Consider the following 20,889-nt stretch of genomic DNA (forward strand, 5'->3'; position numbering starts at 1 on the left):
AGCCCTGCAAGGAAGTTGCTCTAGCAAGAGATTGGGATCACTCACATGGATTTTCTCTTCTCCCTCTTTTACACAGATAATCTCCAGGAAGAATCCAGAGGATGTCCAGGAGGTAAGACATGCAGCTTTTTTTCAATCCATTTTTTGAGTGGTCAATGCTTCTTTACCTTTGACAACTGAGAAATACCAAGACAAGGGCTACTGTATTTCTCATCCAAAAATAATGGCAAGGAGATATTTCAGTTTCAGATATTTCGTTTTACTCGTTTTAATTCATGAATTTCAGAATCTGGCTTTATGGCTTCTTTACACATTATATCCTGAAACCGAAGCTTAGGTCTTTTAACCAGAAACATTGTGAAATGTAGTTTACAGATAATTAGGCCTACACCTGGAAACTTGTTCATATCTAACTTTTGCACTATTTATTTTAATCTAAATGCTTACTATCTATATATGCCTTGGTATGGACAGAAATCCACCGAAGTTACTCATTAATTATTCTGCTCATTTTACACGGTTTTACAGAGTATTTAAACCAACCATACTTGTCTGTGTTGTGCATGCATGCTGTCTTACATTTCAAACACACTGAGGAATGCAGTTAAGCCCACAACCAGTGCTAATGCAACAGGCATGATGTCAATTACTGTATGTGTTTCTAAGAGACAGAGAGATGTTTTGCCAGAAACACACATACCTCCATTACTGAGTAATCTTCCTGTTTGGAGGATGTGATTGGCCTAGTTTTTCCCCACACCATCCAGCAGCCTAAAATTTCCGCACACCACAGTAGCATCTCAATATGTGGCCATTATGCTTTTCTTTATTCCACTAAGTAACTGCTTCATTCTGGTTGTTGTGGCTTGTATTTAAAGTTTCGAAACACAAGATGACAGCAAAATGTGGACTACATTGATTTATGTTTTGGCCTAGTAGCAGTCACATGAGGGAAAAGTCTCTGGAGTTAAAGGCTGTGGAGTACTCTGGTTGTTATGTTAGCTATTTTTGAGTTTAACAAGATAGCATTATCGGTGACAATGAGCTTGCATTTACAAACAAGTAGAAAATCAGCTGCTTTTGTTCAGTCAACGATAATAATCATAATCCATTCAATTAAAGATAGATAGATCTTTAAACCCCAAATGATTGATTTATCTGTGTCTTCTGTGTCTGTCTTTCTGTAGATAACAGTGTGGAAGAGATACAGTGATTTCCGGAAACTCCATCAGAATCTCTGGCAGCTGCACAAGAATGCATGTGGCCAATCAGAGCTGTTTCCTCCCTTTGCTAAGGCCAAGGTCTTTGGTAAGAAGATGACTTTCTCTATTCCCCTGTGTCACACATTTGCCCTAAAATTATCCAGAGCGAAAGCTTGTCTTGATTGACAGAATTACTCCTCTACAGTTTTGTTCTTCTGTGAGATTTCTTTCGATTCTACAGTACCTCATCTTTGAGTTGTTGAGATTTTGAACAAAGAAAAATGTGAATGTTAGACTCTGTAGTAGGCGTGCAACTAAAGATTATTTTGTTAGTCGACTAATCTGCCAATTTTTTTTTTGATTAGTTAATCGGTCAACAATTATTTCAATAACTCTTATTCCCGCTGTTACCCTGTTGTCTCGTCCCAAAGCAAATTAAAATAATGACACAGGAAACAAAGGATTTTGAAAATAATCAAATGTGTTTAAACATTACTCAAGAGGAACTCCGTGAGAATAAAAATTAAATAAATAAAAAATTAGGTAATACAAATTAAAGTGTTAGTAGTATTTTGGCAAAAAAAAAAGTTATGTGCAAATAGGAAACTAAAAATGGCTTCTGTCCATAAGTTTAAATAAAGCTTAAAATTAAATCATAAAGATTTTTTTTCCAGTCCAAAATGAAAAAATTTTGCAAAGTTCACAGATGATTTAATTCATGAATGCACGATTGCAGTGAAAATGCTCTGGACTGTTATCTTTGAGATGATGTCCCCAGCTGCTGATAATCATGCTGAGGATCCTCTCTGTCATGACTTCAGTCATTTGAGAGGTGCAAGAGCCTCTTCTCAGGACAAACTCATCTATACGCCTTTGCTTAATACTAGGAAAGCTGAACAAAACAGAATTGGAAATAAAACCAAATTTGTGATTTGGTTTTATTTCATAGTTTCTCAGATGGTGTAGTGATCAATACCAATTACACTGTTTAATCCTGATATTGATGTGAGAAAGAAACTAGGAGACAGTGTAGCTACTGCTGTTTAATGGTTTTCTATCGCATTTCACTTACTAGCCAACAAAACTGAAACAGTGTTCGCTTAGCAAGCATCATCCATGAAAAGTTTCCGACAGGTAAGCTAATATAAACATTACTGTACACACATGAACACAAACAAGGTATTAACGCAATGCACTAACTTGACTGCTTAAAACTGACCCATTCAGAGTCGACGTCACAGCTCCAGGGTGCCGGTGTTGTGTCAAAAACTGATTTCCAGATTTTTCCATGCGTTTTATATGTAACGTCTTTAGTGCATGGTTTTAGAACATGATGCGTCGAGAATAAAATTCCACGGTGACAAATTTTCATAGTTGAAGTCATCAATTATATCGACGCATCGTTGCAGCCCTGCTTTGTAGAGATGGATTTGCCCACTTCAGATAGCTTGGTGTTATTATACTGTAAGCAGGCACTAGTTATAATAAATACAGTATAATCACTTGCGTAATGGAAGCATCACTTATGTATGTTTTTTGCATCTGTGTGTGCCTGTCGTAGGTCGTTTTGATGACTCGGTGATTGAGGAAAGAAGACAGTGCTCTGAGGATCTCCTGCAGTTCTCAGCTAATATCCCTGCTCTTTACAATAGCCAGCATATCCAAGATTTCTTCAAGGTATTCTAGTACACATTGACAGAAACACAAGAATAATCGCAAAAAACTTTTGACTGAATTATTTTTTATTGTCCAGGGTGGTGAGGTCCATGACGGCTCAGAGCTCATTGGACCAGCGGAACCCTTTTCTGAGTTCCTGGCTGACACTCTATCAGACTGTAGCTCTGATGGTAGGGTTGCACACAGAATGTCTTTCCTGTTATTAGTCTTCCTTTCAGCTTAGGTGCTGATTAGTAGGTGCTAATTCAAATTTGCTTTGCGATGTCTGGATATGTTTTTCAGTTCAGAGAGATATCAGTGGGGCAGAAGATTTGACTCTCACATCAGAGTATGGAGGTATGTACAATAAACTTGCACACTTTAAATATTTTGGGATATATATGGATCTAATAAATGGTGAGTGTAAAAAAGAGTCAAGACAGGATGGAGAGGGTGAGCATGGGTGATTTGTGACAGAAGAGTGAAACTAAAGATTTATAAGATGGTAGCGACCAGAAGAGACAGGATTAGAAATGAGTACGTGAGAGGAAGAGCTGAGATGGTTTGAACATGTGCAGAGAAGGAATAGTGGACATTTTGGACAATCAATATAGGGCTGCCAGGCAGGAGGAAAACAGGAAGACCACAAAGAAGGTTCGTGGATGTAGTGAAGAAGGACATACAGAGGAGGATACTAGGGATGGGGTGAGATGGAGAGACAGGTGATCTACTGTGGCTACCCCTAAAGAGAGGAAGATGATGATGTAGTTTTGTTAAAGGTTTATGTTTGTAGCTGTCCGTTATGACTGCGGGATTCCTGTTATTCCTAGGCCCATCCAGTGACAGCGACTTGACCTCCCTTGCGGTGGACACAGACTCTTTGGCTGAGTTGGATGATGGCATGGCCTCAGGTCACACCTCCCCAAACCAGCCACAAGGGGGAGCCACCAACATTAGCAGCAGCTGCAGCCCTCGCTTGCCCTCCCTGCATGTACATCGCACTCCATCACCTGCCCCGGTCCCTGCCTCCTCAGCCCCTAACCCAGAGGTTAGCTGGCCAGGTCGAGCACCGCTCTTCCCCAGCAGTCTGAAAAAATCCACTGGCGGCAACCTTAAGGACGTTAATTCAGACTACTTGGACAAAGCCAGTGAGCTCATTTGTTTTGCTGTCCAAAAGGAGAAGGAACAGGACTACCAGGCAGCTTTTTCATACTATCGCAGTGGAGTTGACTTGCTGCTGCAAGGCGTGCAAGGTTAGTTTGACCAAGAGCTCAATAAATTTCTATATGGTCTCATAGTAGTTGAGTGACACTTGGGCTCAGGAACTTACCTAGAACTCTTGCTTTGATGTTGTAGACTGGCAGTTATTGAAATGCAGAAAAAGCATTGTCCAGAAACCGTCCAATTTGTTAAAATTTCACTACAAATGTACCTTAAAAAGGATCTATTAAGCATAAATGCGTCATTTTTACTTTGTAAGCCATTTAAATTCCATGCTTTTAACTTTAGACTCCACTCTATTCGATCTACTTTGTTAAAAAAATATTAATTACATTTTTTTCTTTAGGTGAGCCAAGTGCTACACGGCGAGAGGCCGTGAAAAAGAAGACTGCCGAATATCTGATGCGTGCAGAGCAAATATCTAGTCAGTATCTGAGAAGCAACATGGGTCAAGGGTCAACACAAACAGTGGTGAGTGGGAGTGAAATGCTGGTTCATAGGCTTTCTGTATTGTATTACACAAATGTTCTTTATATGCATGCATCTACCAGGTTCCTCACACGCACTGCAGTGAAAACATCATAAGTTTGTGAATGAATTGATTAAATGATTAAAGGAAATAAGTTTATCTTTTTGAATGAATGATTTAATTGCATATGTATGAAACACTGAAAGGTTTTTCTTTTCAAGGCCTTTGGGGTACAGTGCTGCTCTTCTTTGAACAGAGGAGGGCAGCAGAGTCCATCTGAGGAGCTGAGAGCTTACAGGGTGTTAGGGGTCATAGATAAGGTATGCTTTCAATTTACAAGTGTTGCATCCTCCAAGCTGACTGTATGACTTCATTTAAGTGTTGTTTCATTCACCCAATCACCAGTTTGCCTTTTTTCTACCAAGTAATTTTTTAATGAAAACACATTTCATTAAAATACACATTCATGTAATTTGATAGCAGAATTCTCACAAAATAATTACACTCAGGGCTAGCAGACATTCGTTAATTTAATGATGACTTCGACCCAGAGTATGGATGTTATCCAACTCCAGATTTCTCTTCCTTGTGTGTCCTTTACTTCTTTGACCATCTCTTTTATCAGGGGTAATAAAACACAGTAGATTTACTGGATGTATGGTAAGGGCTGAGTGTGTGTATGTTTAGCATCAGTTATGACTACCACAAGGTCAGTTTGGGTTGCTGGTCCTCTCAACCAGCTGCCGGCGAAGCAACTTCTCCACTCAGCCATGAAATGACTTGGCAAGCAGCTCAGAGAGCGACACACAACACTGAATCAATGATGCTCATCCTACACACTCACTCAGACACACGCACACACAACAACAAACCCTAAGGAAAACGTTGACACAATACCAACATGTATAACTCCACTGAGGTGCACTCAAAATACACAATATGTCAGAAGTCTTTGAGGCGTTAAAACAAAAAAAAAAAACCTCAATCAAAGATGAAGTTATCCAGCAGTGGTGTTTTCTTTCCTCTTATCTATTTCCACCCCCTCCTCCTTCCTCCTTTTACTTTAAATGGGGACAGCGGGGACAGATAGAGAGAGGTCCTCACCCTGCTGCCCCCACCAGCACCGCCTCACCCACCCCTCCTATCTATCTCCCCCCTTCCCTGATGTTTGTTTCTTAATTATATTAGCACCCTGGCTAGCACCGCCACTCTGTTTACTCACTGCTCCATTCATATCCATTTAGCCTGCACCTGTTTGGTCCCAGTCAGGGTCACATGGAGAGAACGCACTCTCAAAACATACACATGCACCACACACACACACACACACACACACACACACACTGGGTCGCACACATATGCTCAAGCTCTCCCCTGAGACAGGGAGGGAGTAAACGAGCGATGGAGATGTCAGAGAGGAAAGGAGAAATGAGGAAGAAGGGAGAAAATGAAGATCTCAGGAAGGAAAAAGGGGGGAAGTGAAAAAGAACAGGGAAATTAAATGGGGAAAAAAAGGATTTGCTTTCCCTTTCTGTTGACATCTGACAGTTTAGTGATGACACTGCTAGTAATTACTGCCTCTGTCATGACAAATTGCATAGCTCTGTGGTGACATGTTTTAGACAGCACATGTTCTCTAAAATTGATGCTCAGTCTTGTATATAAACAGAGTTATAAGTGACTCTCACTTTGTTCTGAATGTTTTTTTAAGGACCAAGGAATGGCCAGATTTGCTAGAATATTTCCAAGAATATTTAGGTCTTTTATATCCTTTAAAGCTCTGTTGATTCTTGTTTTTCTGTATAATATCACTGAGACTGTTTGGTTGGCACAACAGGATCTGACATAGTAGTGTCAATTTAGTGTAATTTAGGGGCCTGCAATAATCTCTTAGTAAACCTTATGTGTGTCCTGACCCGGTCATTAAAAAAAAAAACTGCTTTGGAGGACATAACCACTACATCATCTTAGTCTGCATATGTCTCTTCGTGTCCTGCAATTAATGGTACTCTTCTATTGCAGGTTCTTCTGGTCATGGACAAGAGAACACAAGAGACTTTCATCCTGAAAGTAAGTCTAGTGTGTGTGTGTGCGCGCGCGTTATGTTGTGGTGTGGGTTTTTTGCCCTGCATCCTCCTCGTCCTGACTGTAAGTGTGAAGTGTGCCAGAAGCCCCTGTGTGTGACTGGTGTAATTGATTCTAATGGGCCTGTCCCTGTCAGCTCCTCTGCTCTCAGGTGTGAGACGTGTGCCAGATGCCAACGCACCGCGCAGGCATAAATGACTACACACACGCGTGCGCACACGTGCATGCATGCATACACACTCTCACACCCGATGTGAACTTTACATGTAGCGCTGATAGATTTGTGTGGCTCTTGTGCTGTATGTAGCTTGATGAATCCGGTGACTTTGGGTTGCCACAGGGCATAACTAGCACTTGGTTAATGGGAAGTTTCTCCTTTGCCACATTTTTTTTCCTCCTATTCATGCATACTCTTTTCTTATCTTCTACTTAAATGCTTGTTATTTGAATCAGTGCATATGTTCCCTTTAATGACTCACCTCTCATCTTTTTTTTCTTTTTTTTTATTGCAGGGTTTGAGGAAAAGCAGTGACTGTGGGCGGACGAAGACGAACATCATGCCTCGCTCTGTGCCCCACATGGTGCAGCTGAGAAAGTTTGTTGTCTCAGAAGACACAGTTTTTCTTCTGCTGCAGTATGCTGAAGGTAAGGGACACATTTCAGTCTCATCTGTTTCATCTTCGCTCATTTGTCTTCTTTACCTCCACCTCTCTTTTCCCCTCCTTCTCCTGACTCTCCGGTCTCCTGCCCCTCTCTGTGCCCTTGTTCCAGACAGATGTTTGATAGAGATGGGTGTGTGTCACAGGTCATTATTCTGAATACCAGGTGGCGCCATGCTTCATTAGCTATGCCAACACCTGGGCATCCTTACATCCCACTCACTCTAGGATGTGTGTGTAGACTGTGTGCGTGGGTGAGTGCATACTATGAATGGCAGCCATATTTTTTAACGCCCTGTAACCTATTCAATCTGGTGTACTCCATAACCATCCTGTGCTAATATTAGTGGACAGTATTGAATTTCATATGGGATGTTCAGCAGGATTTGATAAAGCCAATCAGAAACCGTTTCACTCATTATGACTCACTCCTGTTACACGAAAAAATCCCGTAGTAGTCCTGCTTTTATAGTATTAACATGGAGGTAGTTGATAGGCGGAGGGCGGTGCACTGTTGGACGGACCAATCGGAGTCTGCGCTGCGGGACTGTTTTGATCACGCGGACTGGGAAATGTTTCACGTGGCCGCCAGAGACATTGATGAATACACAGACTCAGTCTGTGGATTTATCAGGAAATGCGTGGAAGATGTCGTCCCATCCAGAACAGTCAAATCCTTCCCAAATCAAAAACCCTGGATTAACGGAGATGTTCGCGCGGCACTGGCGGCACGGAACACCGCCTTTGCCTCCGCGAACACATCGGACTACAAACACGCACATTACCAACTCCGGAAGACGATCAAAGCAGCCAAACGTGAGTACAGGGACAGGGTGGAACAACAGTTTGACAACCCTCGGAGTATGTGGCAGGGACTAAACACGATCACAGACTTTAGAGGGAAAACCAGCACACCGCAGACCACGGCCTCTCTGTGTGAGGATCTAAACGTATTCTACGCTAGATTCGACACAGCGAACACCATGAGACCGGACAGTGTGCGCACCGCGGATGACGTCAGTGCGCACACTGTGTCTGAGGAGGATGTGCGGAAGTGCTTCAGGAAGGTGAACGCACGCAAAGCTACTGGTCCGGACGGGATTCCCGGCCACGTCCTCAGGTCATGCGCGGCTCAGCTGGCTGGAGTGTTCACGCACATCTTCAACCTTTCCCTCTCTCTGTCTGTAGTCCCAGCCTGCTTCAAAATGGCCACCATCGTCCCTGTACCCAAATCCTCCACCATCTCCTCATTGAACGACTGGCGACCTGTAGCCCTGACCCCCATCGTAAGCAAATGCTTCGAGAAGCTGGTCAGGGACTTCATCTGCTCTGCACTACCTGACTCACTGGACCCTCTACAGTTTGCATACCGCCACAACAGGTCCACTGATGATGCCATAGCCCTGACACTACACACTGCCCTGTCACACCTGGAGAAGAGAGACACGTATGTGAGGATGCTGTTTGTAGATTACAGCTCAGCATTCAATACCATCGTTCCCTCGAAGCTGGACAGGAAACTGCAGGATCTAGGACTGAGCAGCTCCCTCTGCAGCTGGATCCTTAGCTTCCTGTCTGACAGACGCCAGGTGGTCAGACTGGGCAGCATCACCTCATCCCCCATCACACTGAACACTGGTGCTCCACAGGGGTGTGTACTGAGCCCTCTCCTGTACTCACTCTACACCTACGACTGCACAGCCACTAACAGCTCCAACATCATTGTGAAGTTTGCGGACGACACTACAGTGGTGGGTCTTATCACCAACGGTGATGAGACGGCTTACAGGGAGGAGGTCAGCGCCCTGACCCACTGGTGTCAAGACAACCATCTCACCCTCAACGTCGCAAAGACAAAGGAGTTGATAGTGGACTTCCGGAGGTGCAGAGAAGTACACACCCCCATCACCATCAACGGCGCTGCTGTGGAGAGAGTGAGCAGCTTCCGGTTCCTTGGCGTACACCTGGCTGAGGATCTTACGTGGTCAGTACACACAAACAAAACAGTGAAGAAGGCCCAGCAGCGCCTCTTCTTTCTCAGGAGACTGAAAAGATTCGGCATGAGCCCCCGCATCCTCAGGACCTTCTATCACTGTGCCATTGAGAGCATCCTCACTGGATGCATCACCACCTGGTATGGCAACAGCACCGCCTACAACTGCAAAGCTCTCCAGCGAGTAGTGCGGTGCTCTGAACGGATAATTGGAGGTGAGCTTCCCTCCCTCCAAGACATCTACAGGAAGCGGTGCCTGAGGAAAGCGGGGAGGATCATCAAGGACTCCAGTCACCCCAGCCATAAACTGTTCAGACTGCTTCCATCAGGAAGGAGGTTCTGCAGCATCCGGTCCCGTACCAGCAGACTGAGAGACAGCTTTTTCCATCAGGCCATCAGACTGCTGAACACGTCATAGACACCTCAGCTTCACTACTGGAACTTCAACATTTTGCACTCCACACTGTATATAAATGCCACTTGTTTTGCACATATTCAACTCTGTATATTTTATATATTTTATTATTATTATTATTATTATTTTATTTTATTTTTTTACTATTTAATTTGTAAAAATGTGTATACACACACACACACACACACACACACACACACACACACACACACACACACACACACGTAGGAAAATATTTAGTATACACATCCAGAAATGCATACACTATTATATATTGTACATATATTTATTAGTTTCAGGTTGGCCATTCTTGTATTTTGCTCGTTTGTGTTGTTGTGTTTGCACATCTCTGTTGCTTGTGGGGCTCGCACACAAGAATTTCACTCGCATGTGCTGTGCCAGTGTGCCTGCACATGTGATGTGACAATAAAAAGTGATTTGATTTGATTTGATTAGGCTGAATAAGGATAGACGGGCAGACGGAAAGAGGCAGTGACCTGAGTGACATTGGACAAAACAACATGTGGATGGTTTTACTTTCTAAGCCATCGAGCTGCCCCGCTATCATTATCATCACTGTGAACTTCGTATTCATTCTAATTGCACACAGCAGATGCTAGCTCCCAATTACTTACACTACAGCTGCGTGTGATACGTATGTATGCCTGTGTGTATGTAGCCACTCTTTTTTTTTTTTCTTTTTTTTTTTTGATGTAGCATTTTCAGATTCAGAAAAGTGAGATGCTACGGAGCCCCGCAGGGGACATAGGAGGAAAAAAAAAAACTCGGGATCTCGCAAAACTTTCTCGCGAAAGTTGAATTCCAACAATGGCGGCAGCTACTTAGTTGTAATATTACTCTTTCTGGGTCACAAAATACACTTTTAAGATATTTTGAGGCGTGAATGTAGTTGTGTAAACGTCAGATACCTGCTCGGTTTACAAGACATCACATATTTGCAAAAGTGCTCCAAAGTTTTTGGAGATCTGACACCCACTAGCTCGAAGCTAACGGGAGGTCGAGACCTACTACAGCCGGGAGGAACACCGCTTTCCCGGCACATCGTGCCTCGACCTCCCGGTCGGCTTCGAGCTGGCGGCCTCCGAAGAATGCGGCTAAAACTTTTGCGAGATCTCGCAATACTTTTGCGACATCCCGAGTTTGTTTTGCGAGATCTCGCAAAAGTCCGTCTTAATTTTTTTTTTTAACTAATTTTTTTTTCTCCCATGTCCCCTGCGGGGCTCCGTAGATGCACATCTGGAAAATGGTGTCAAAAAAATGGGGATTTCTACCTGCATGGAAATCCCCAAACTCTCAAACTCATTTGTGTGCCAATACTTTGTTGTACTTAAGTCAGTTATTAATTAATCAGAATCAGAATACTTTATTGATCCCTGGGGGAAATTATTTTTTGTTACAGTGCTCCATTTTAAACCAACATTAAGACAAGACAGACAATACACTAACTAAGAATAGTACAATATATACATATATATACATACATACATACATAAGTCACTCATAGATAAATAGTTGGAAAAGAAACATGTGTAGTTGTAGCAGCAAACAGTGTGTTAAGTGGATGCGTTGTACAGGGAGATGGCCACAGGCAGGAATGATTTCCTGTGTCGTTCAGTGGTGCTTTTCGGTAATCTCAGTCTCTCACTGAACGTGCTCCTGTGACTGACCAGCATGTCATGGAGTGGGTGGGAGGTGTTATCCAACATTGTCTTTATCTTGGACAGCATCCGCCTCTCCGACACCACCTTGAGGGAGTCCAACTCCATCCCCACAACATTGCTGGCCTTACGGATTAGTTTATTAAGTCTGTTGGCATCTGCGACCCTCAGCCTGCTCCCCCAGCATGCAACAGCATAGAGGATCGCACTGGCCACAACAGACTCATAGGAAATCCTCAGCATTTTCTGGCAGATGTTGAAGGACCTCAGTCGCCTCAAAAAATAGAGACGACTCTGGCCCTTCCTGTAAAGTGCTGTGGTGTTTTTAGCCCAGTCCAGTTTATTGTCAATGTGTACTCCAAGGTATTTATAGTCCTCCACAATGTCAACACTGACCCCCTGAATTGAAACAGGGGTCAAGTGTTTCCTGGTCTTCCTGAAGTCCACGATCAGTTCCTTGGTCTTTGCCACGTTGAGCTGCAGATGATTCTGCTCACACCACGTGACAAAGGAGTCGACCACAGCCCGGTACTCTGTCTCATCATCCCTGCTGATGCATCCAACCACCGCAGAGTCATCAGAAAACTTCTGAAGATGGCATGTCTCTGTGCAGTGGCTGAAGTCTGTGGTGTAGAGGGTGAAGAGGAAGGGGGAGAGGACAGTCCCCTGTGGTGCCCCTGTGTTGCTGATCACCTTGTCAGACACACACCGTGGGAGACGTACATATTGTGGTCTTCCTGTCAGGTAATCAACAATCCAGGACACCAGAGAAGCATCCAACTGCATCGCTGCTAACTTATCACCCAGGAGGGTCGGCCTGATGGTGTTGAAAGCACTGGAAAAGTCAAAAAACATGACCCTCACAGTGCTCGCCGGCTGGTCCAGATGGGTGTAGACACGATTGAGCAGGTAGATGATGGCGTCCTCAGTTCCGAGACGAGGCTGATAAGCGAACTGAAGGGGATCCAGGTGTGGTCTTACTATGGGTCGCAGCTGGTCCAGGATGAGCCTTTCCAGGGTCTTCATGATGTGGGAGGTCAATGCCACGGGCCTGTAATCCTGGGGGCCACTGGGACGTGGCGTCTTTGGTACAGGGACGAGGCATGATGTCTTCCACATCACCGGGACCATTTATGAAAGACTCCACACAGCTGGGGGGCACAGGTCTTGAGGACAAGGGGACACACTCCGTCTGGTCCAGCAGACTTGCCTGAGTGAAGTCTCCTCATTTGCATCTCAACCTGGTATTGAGTGAAGGTGATGGGTGGGGGAGGGGTGTCAGGAATCTCACAGGAGGCAACAGCGCCATGTGAAGAGAGAGGCTGGCACAGTGGTGTGGTTCTGGATTCCAGGCTGACTACAGGTGAGGTTGTGGGGGTAGGAGCAGACACTGTGGTGTCGAATCTATTGAAAAACAGATTCAACTCATTGGCTCTATTCTCACCTCCCTCAGTTCCCCTGCTGTTGGTTGGCCTGAATCCAGTGATGGTCTTCATGCCCCTCCACACCTCTCTCATGCTGTTCTGCTGGAGTTTCCACTCCAGCTTCCTCCTGTAATTGTCCTTAGCCTCTCTGATCTTGTCCTTTAGTAACACCTGGATCTTCCTCACCTCCTCTTTGTTGCCCCCTCTGAAAGCCCTCTTCTTGTTGTTGAGGAGGGCTTTGATGTCCTTAGTCACCCACGGCTTGTTATTTGGGTAACAATGAACAGTCTGAGCTGGAACAATGGAGTCGGTGCAGAAAGTTATGTAGTCTGTGATACACTCAGTAAGCCCATTGATGTCCTCGGCGTGAGGCTCACAGAGTGTTTCCCAGTCGGTCACCTCGAAACAGCCCTGTAGTTCTGCTAAGGCCTCCTCTGACCACCTCCTGACAGTCCTGGTGGTCACAGGTTCCCTCCTCAAAATTGGCACATAGCGGGGGGTGAGGTGAATCAGGTTATGATCTGACCTACCAAGTGGGGGGAGGGAGGAGGAGCTGTATGCATCCTTGACGTTAGCATACAGTAAGTCTAAAGTTTTCTCTCCCCTGGTGGGACAGTCCACATATTATTTGAATGTTGGTAGTGTATTGTCCAGTGATACATGGTTGAAGTCACCCGAGATCACAATAAAGGCACTCGGGTGCTGAGTCTGTAGCCGAGCTATGGCAGAGTGGATAGTGTCACATGCAGCTGTGGGGTTAGCAGAGGGGGGTACATAAACAGCCACCAAGATGACGTGAGAGAATTCCCTGGGTAAATAATACGGCCTGAGTCCAACAGCACACAGTTCAGTGTCCGGGCAGCAAATCCTTTCTTTGATTGTTATGTTGGCAGGGTTACACCACCGGTTGTTAACTAAAACAGCAAGCCCACCTCCTTTCCGCTTACCGCTAGCGATGCTGTCCCTGTCCGCCCGAACAGTGTGGAAGCCTTCCACGGAAGCATTCTCATCGGGAATGTCCTGGTGCATCCATGATTCGGTGAAACACATCAGGCTACACTCTCGGTATTCCCTCTGACTCCGTACCAGTGCTGAGAGCTCGTCGATTTTAATTGCCAACGATCGCACATTACCCATCACGATAGACGGCAGACACGGTTTAAACCTCCTCCTCGCTTCGAGCCTCCGCTGTCTCACCGTCACCTTTTTTCTTCTCTTCTGTCCTTGACCTCTGCATCCCCGATGTGTTTTCCTCCAAATTTCAGCTGGTACTTCTGCGGGCCTGGCCAGCGAACCGGCCGGCATCAGGGCGATCAGCTGATCTCTGGAGTAAACAGTCCGTGCGTGTAGGAGATGTGCCGCGGTCCCGTTCCTTGATAAAAGTAACAGTTCCACGGCCACCAGAAGAACAAAAACTCTCTCAATCCACATGATTGAGTAAGAGATAGAAAACGGAGGATACGTAGGAAAAAAAAAGCTAAACTAAGAGAAAAGCAGGAGCGACTGTAACAGGCTGCACGCTGGTTGGCGCATGCGCACTAAGTACTTGTTAAGTAGTTAACAAGTACCAGTAAATTTTAAGTGAAGAATGGAAGAAGAGTGTAGAGGCGTAGAATCAAAGGTGTTTCACATCCAATGTAAAATTTGATGTTATGGTTAGCTTAGTCACCTGACCTCTCCACATAGACGATCTGTAATGTGTTCTCTAGAGCAGTGGGCCCCTGTTTTATCATGAACTAGAGGGTGGCAGCTTGTAATGCAAATATAACTATCGCACTTTATATTATGCACTGTCAATAATTATTACATGATTATCACATCAATACCAATTCGCCATAATGCAGAATCAGTGGGAGCCCAGAGCTTGTTTCATGGCTTTATTAGCTAGCTGGGCAATATTATACAGAGTAGATGTGGAGCGTGTGAATCACCTGTTGCGAAAGTTGCACCTGAAGCTGCAATTTAAATGGGATTCTTGACATTTTCTTTTAAATACAGTTTTCTTTCCATTGTCCTCAGCTTTTTGTGAGGGTTAGCTTTCAGAGTTACTGATGCATGGGGGCAGAAAAAAATCTCAGAACTAAGTTAAGTGCAGGAGTTAAGTCCAACTCGAAAGTGGCATTGTTTGGAAAAGTAAAAATGTCTGGAAAACTGATAAAAAATAAAATACATACAATTTTAAGCAATTTTCTTCTGTCTTTGCGGCCTGGTAGCAGTCCTCAGGCCAATGGTTGGGGAATTCTGGTCTACAGGAAGATAAGTTGTTATTGTTAACGCTGGAGCAGAAATGTTTTAGATAAAGAAAACTGTTTCCTAGGAACAAGATTATGTGTTCATGATAATAATCACAAAGAAAAACAGGAAAGTGATTATCTAGCTAATATTGGCTCATTTGTTTCTGTCTGCTCCCTAAGTTCTACTTCTGATACCTCTGGTTCTCCCCATATTGTGCACTGTTTTCTTTTTAATGCTCTGCTTTTTTCAGGTGGGAAACTGTGGTCTCACATTGGAAAATACATGCATAACTCCAGCCCAGAGGACAGCTTTGACATCCCTTTCATCCAGAAAAGTCACACAACTGCCGTGCGCTCTCCTCAACATACCATGCCACAGCTGGAAGTAGATTCAGCCAGCTGTGGTTCGGTGCCTGTTGCTGATTCAGAGTCTGTCTCTGGGCTACAGAAGGAACCCGAGAGCCTCTTTTCTCCTCTTAAAAGCGTTCTTCCTCCCAGGCTTGTGGAGCAAACTGACTCTGGAGCCACTTCTGAAGAAGAGTGCACCAACAGCTATTTGACCCTTTGCAATGAGTATGAACAGGAGAAAGTAGAACCGGATGCACTGCAGGAGGAGGAAGAGAAGAGCGAGCAGGAAATGCTCTCATTAGAGGTACCTAATGCAACGACCACCACATCGTCACGTAGCCGCTCACTTCTCAGCAATGAAAGCCTTTCTTCACCAATCAGTTCTCAGGAGCTTGGCTTCTTCAGTGAGTTGTCTGATAAAAGCGGTAATGCCCAAGACAGCGATCAAAACCGCGGTGAGGGACAGGATCACAATGAAGTCTTTAGTCCTTTACGTTCCCCCGCTGTGCCTCTGTCTTTAGATGAGTCCAAGAACACGCCAATGGAGTTTTTTCGTATTGACAGCAAAGACAGTGCAAGCGAGGTTATGTGCCTTGAACTAGGAGAGCAGCGTCCCTCTCATAAACAAGTCCCTTTCTTTTCTACGTCCGACCTGGACTCAGGTGTAACTGAAGATCTTCCAGAGCTGGCTCAGGAGGTCAAAGGTCCCGGGTTGGATCTTTGGGGTTTGGACTGTAGTGATAAAGCCTCCAATGAGTCAGTGCCAGTGATCTCATTTAAAGAAGCAGTAGTGGAGGATGAGGGGCATCCACCAGACCTTTTGGTGAACCTCCCTGTAGTGAGCGGGACTGCAGACTCTTTACAGGAGGAATTGGAGACTTCAGGAGTGTGTCTGGGCCTCGAGGTCACGGCCTCTCCTCAAAAGTTCATCCAGCCAGATGTCTTACAGCTTCATACTCAGCCTGAGGAAGAGGAGGAACAGCCACTGGAGCAGGACCTTTCATCTTTATGTACAGCCTCTGCAACTTGTGACACGAGTGTTGCATCTCCATCTCCATTCAACTCGCTTTTGGATGACTACAGTCTGGCATTGGGACAAGAGGCTTCTGACAAAATGTTTATCCACTCTGAACGCCAAAATAATGACCTCCCTCTTGACACAGGCATTCCAGACACTGATTCTCATAGTGAGAAACTAGAGCCCAGTGCAAGAGTAAACACAGACTTGGTTCCAAACAGCACAGGCTCTGACTCGGCCACAAATGGCACAGAGGCCTGTGGAGCGGTTGAGAATTTATTAGGACTTGATGACGAATCATCAAGAGTTATTAGTAATACAGGTGGCAGCGAATTTGATAAAGAAGTATCCCGGCTGTTTGCCGAGCTGGACAAGCTGTCGTTGGCTGCTTCCCAAGCTCGTATCCCGGAGGAGTTTGTACGGTGCTGGGCAGTAGAGATGGTGACAGCCTTGGATTCTCTACACCAAGAAGGGATCATCTGCCGGGACCTAAATCCCAATAACATCCTGCTTGACCACCAAGGTCAGACTTTTTTTTTTTTTTTTGTCCATACCCTTTATAATTGTGTTAAGGGTTTTGTTTTTATTCTGTCGGGCATTTAATCAGTCCTTAAAGGGGAATAAGATCAAAATTAATATTTAGTTATGTTTGATAAGTAAAGAAAGAAGGATATGCAGTTTAATGACAGAATGTTAATAATTAGTCTAGTTTACCATACTTTTCCAACCTTGGTAATAGCTACCCCAAGTCATCATTCCCGTCACTTCTTGGTGGATTACTGGGTACATGGGTAACATGTATGTTAAGGACTTTTACACATGAAACTAGGGCTGTTCAATATGTGGTGTCGCAAAATAAACAGTTTACGGCAATATTTTTCATCGTTTTGATGGTCACTGTAGTGTAGGGCTGCTCAATTAATCGAATTTTAATCTCGATTACGATCTGGGCTTTCAACGATCATTAAAAATGACTGAGCCGATTATTAGCCCCTCCCTCGTGCTTTACTCTCGCGCTGCTCCGTGTGGAAAATCGAGCGCACCTCTCTGCATTTCGAACACGTGTCACAATAATTAAGAGCAGCGGTCCCCAACCCCCGGGCCTCGGACCGGTACCGGTCCGTGATTCGTTTGGTACCGGGCCGCGAGAGTTGAGGCTCAAGTGTGAAATGTATAGTTTTCAGGGTTTTTATCAGTTTTCAGCGTTATTTTGTTATCGCTTTTATCGTTAACTCGGTTTCCCTGGGTCTTTTCACGTGTGTTATGAATAAATCTTCTTTTTTTCGGTACCGGTACTAGTTTTATTTTGTTGTATTTATCCGCGACACCTTAAAGGCGGTCCGTGAAAATATTGTCGGGCATAAACCGGTCCGTGGCGCAAAAAAGGTTGGGTACCGCTGATTAAGAGGACCCGAGGGAAGCTCGGAAAGCTAAGCAGAAGTTATTTGGAGAGGAGAGTGACTGCCGTTGGTTGAAAAGAGAGGTAAAAAAAAACTAAAGTGGTGTGGAAACATTATGGGTTTGCGGAGTCAGACGTGGATCAAGTAGACATAGTGTGTAAACTTTGCTACGGTGTCGTAGCTGCACCACAGAGCAACAATGCAAAGTTTACTAAACATAGATGTTTACATTTTTCATTTATTTTTTATATTGCAAACATTTGCACTGTTATCAGTATTTGCACACTATTTTATATTATTTTTTGACAATCTTTAAAGTCATTATTCAATACATTGTTATTGTTAAATAAATATCGTCAAATAATCGAGATCTCAATTTCAGTGAAAATAATCGTGATTATCATTTTTGCCATAATCGAGCAGCCCTACTGTAGTGGCTATATTAATTTCTTAAAGTTCTCTCTTTCTCTTATATTTAATATAACCACACTACTGACGGACAAGCGCCTGTTTTTATGCATTGTCGTTAGCAACAACGATGGTAAAACCATGGCATGTCCGCTTGTTTAGTTTCCACATAAATCCTTCACAATAAAGCTCAAGATCCTGTTGAGACTTTTCAAAATAAACGAAATCACGTGAAAAAGTATGCAGAGTATTTACGGATGAGAAGCAAAAAAAAGAGCCGTCAGGTGCTAAAAAATAAACCTTAGACTCAAACGTTAGAACAGGCTTTTCCCTGCAGCACGGCGTGTAATAAATACTCACAAAGAAAACAGCGGCCGTTACAACCTATGTCTAAAAATGTGTAGTTTCTTGCATCATTTGAAACAGTCGACTCCAGGTACACGACGCCCAGCTGGAAACACTTCAGCTACCCGAGATTCACAGAATTTACAGAAAATGTGATTTTTATCGTTATCGGGACGATAGATGTTTTATATCGGGATATGAGATTTTAGTCATATCGCACAGCCCTACATGAAACGATAAAATGCACTAAAACAAGAAACCAGGGAAGCAATTTAAACCTCTAACAGTCAATATGAAAATTAAATGCGCACTTGATTAATCTAATCTTGATTAAATTTACCAGAAGCTGGACAAAACCAGGTTTAAAAAGAGATAAATAAATCACCATGAAGCAGCTACTGTATATAACAGTTGTCATGTTTAATTTGCCCTTTTTTCCCTCCCCAAACTGGATAACTTGCATTGTAAAGATACAGTCCACAGCCTTCATCAGTCAGCCGTGATCTAATCTGTTTAGCAGAATGAAGTCTCTCTGAGAAGCGAAAGCGTTGTTTTACCATGAGGTCACAGATTCCCCCTCAACTTCTTCTTTTGTCGTCCTACAATCATCTCTCTCCACCTCGTTATCAACAAGCATCTAATTAGCTGAGTGGCTGTTTTCGTCTCCCTGGTGGTAATTATTGTTCTAAAGGGCCCATCAACGGCCTAGTGTGGTGCATCAGTCTGGCTAGCCCAGGCTAATGGCCATGGCTACCTAATGACACCATTAGTTCTAATGATAGCGTTAACGGGTACCCGCTAAACAGGAGTAATCGCTGGGGCTGTGTGCTTGAAAAGTTCAGAGGGATGTAGAGCGGCAGAAAGGAATGGAGGAAGGAAGTGCTTTAAAGGTGGGGTGAACAGTTTGAAAAGTTGAGTGTCTGGGTGACACTAGACGTGTGGGTTTGATGAGAGGCAGAGCAACAGATTTATGTTTAACAGACTCCAAGCTGAACGCTTTCTGTCTTTTCTTCTCATCTTAGGTCACGTTCAGCTTACCTACTTCTGCAGCTGGAGTGATGTGGAGGAATCCTGTGACAAACAGGCCATTGCCAATATGTACTGTGCGCCAGGTGAGACATATGCAAAGGTTTCAGTACATTTTTCTATTGATTTCTTTCATTTTATCAGTTAGTGGGTATATTTGCAGTTAATTATATGCTGACTTTTGATAATTCCCACCACCATAATACTCAAAGGAGCTTGCAAAAAAAGCTCCTTTTTATATAAACTAATGAAATATGAAGTATTGAAAAACTAACAAAATAAAATAAATGTACATAAATCTTTCATGGGGTTAAAATACTTCTTATTCATTTTATTTACCTGTCTAATTGGTCAGTATATTAAGAATAAATAAGAAACGCCATTCATTTTTAACTCTTCCTCCACAAATGTGAGTTGCTGAATCTCGTTGTAGTTGTTCTGATGTCCTGTAGAGTGCGCTGTTGTGCAGCAGTCAACTGGTAGCACGGCGGGCCTGCTTGTGGCAGCTCTGGCATGCTGTTTAAAAGCTGCCTAAAACAAACTGGTGCTAGACTACAGCACCGAGTCCCTACTTAGCCCTTCAGCATGCGTGGTTGGGCATTTGTACATGTATGTGTGCCGTCTAATGTATTGGTCCTTTAAGCAGGTGGCTTCACACTAAGGCTGTCAGGCAGAGTGTGCGTGATGTGTTTAATCTTCTCAAAATGTTTTAGCGGCTAGTTGAAAACACTGGATGCATTCTGAGACACTCACAATGACCCTCACACCCATTCACTCTCCCACACACTTATATTTAGCTATTCTTTCATATTCATCCTCTCGCTCAAGTCAGGAAGGTCACTTCAGATTTAAATCCTCCTTTTGTCTAGAACGTACAGTGTCTCACTTTTGTAATAAATCTGAAAGGAACAAATGCTCTCTTTAATATCCAAAGTGTTCATTTTTATTCCCTTGGCAGCAGCTTGTTTAACAGCTTACTAATAGAAGTGCATACATTTTGAGACATGTGTTGTGAGTGATGTGGAAGCTAGCTTAAACTCTTAAATGGTGAGCAAAGACATCCCACTTGTTTATTTTTCTTCAGTTATTGTAAGCAGTGGTAATTTTTACACTAGTCTCAAATGCGTGGTTGATGAGTAAACTGTAATATGCGGATGATGCTTATCCAGTAAATATAGCCTCATTAAAAGATTTTTTTAATGCATTGTATTTTATGCAAGCTTTTTAAGTTCTATCCTCATGTATTTTTGGTACATGTTTGGTACCCATAAATATATTTCATTTAAAATGATATCAAAATGTTTCAG

The 20,889-nt window shown here is 43.7% G+C and overlaps 1 protein-coding gene across 2 annotated transcripts in view; it reads left to right on the plus strand.

The window, feature by feature from the left end:
- Positions 1 to 20,889, plus strand: part of rps6kc1 (ribosomal protein S6 kinase B1) — a 29,359-nt gene that overhangs the window by 1,383 nt on the left and 7,087 nt on the right. Inside the window, exons 2-13 of one of the 2 annotated variants that reach the window (XM_085381580.1) lie at positions 77 to 112; positions 1,188 to 1,308; positions 2,764 to 2,879; positions 2,956 to 3,049; positions 3,162 to 3,215; positions 3,689 to 4,111; positions 4,426 to 4,550; positions 4,770 to 4,868; positions 6,571 to 6,618; positions 7,146 to 7,278; positions 15,289 to 16,926; positions 19,579 to 19,668. In XM_085381580.1, the coding sequence (XP_085237706.1) occupies positions 77 to 112; positions 1,188 to 1,308; positions 2,764 to 2,879; positions 2,956 to 3,049; positions 3,162 to 3,215; positions 3,689 to 4,111; positions 4,426 to 4,550; positions 4,770 to 4,868; positions 6,571 to 6,618; positions 7,146 to 7,278; positions 15,289 to 16,926; positions 19,579 to 19,668 (2,977 nt within the window). The remainder of the gene's footprint in view (positions 1 to 76; positions 113 to 1,187; positions 1,309 to 2,763; positions 2,880 to 2,955; positions 3,050 to 3,161; positions 3,216 to 3,688; positions 4,112 to 4,425; positions 4,551 to 4,769; positions 4,869 to 6,570; positions 6,619 to 7,145; positions 7,279 to 15,288; positions 16,927 to 19,578; positions 19,669 to 20,889) is intronic. The other variant, XM_085381581.1, reaches the window with a different exon arrangement.

The sequence above is a fragment of the Rhamphochromis longiceps genome, linkage group LG15 (assembly GCF_057381845.1).
Source record: "Rhamphochromis longiceps isolate RC_006_pf linkage group LG15, R_longiceps_female_GT1.1, whole genome shotgun sequence".
Classification (NCBI taxonomy): domain Eukaryota; kingdom Metazoa; phylum Chordata; class Actinopteri; order Cichliformes; family Cichlidae; genus Rhamphochromis; species Rhamphochromis longiceps.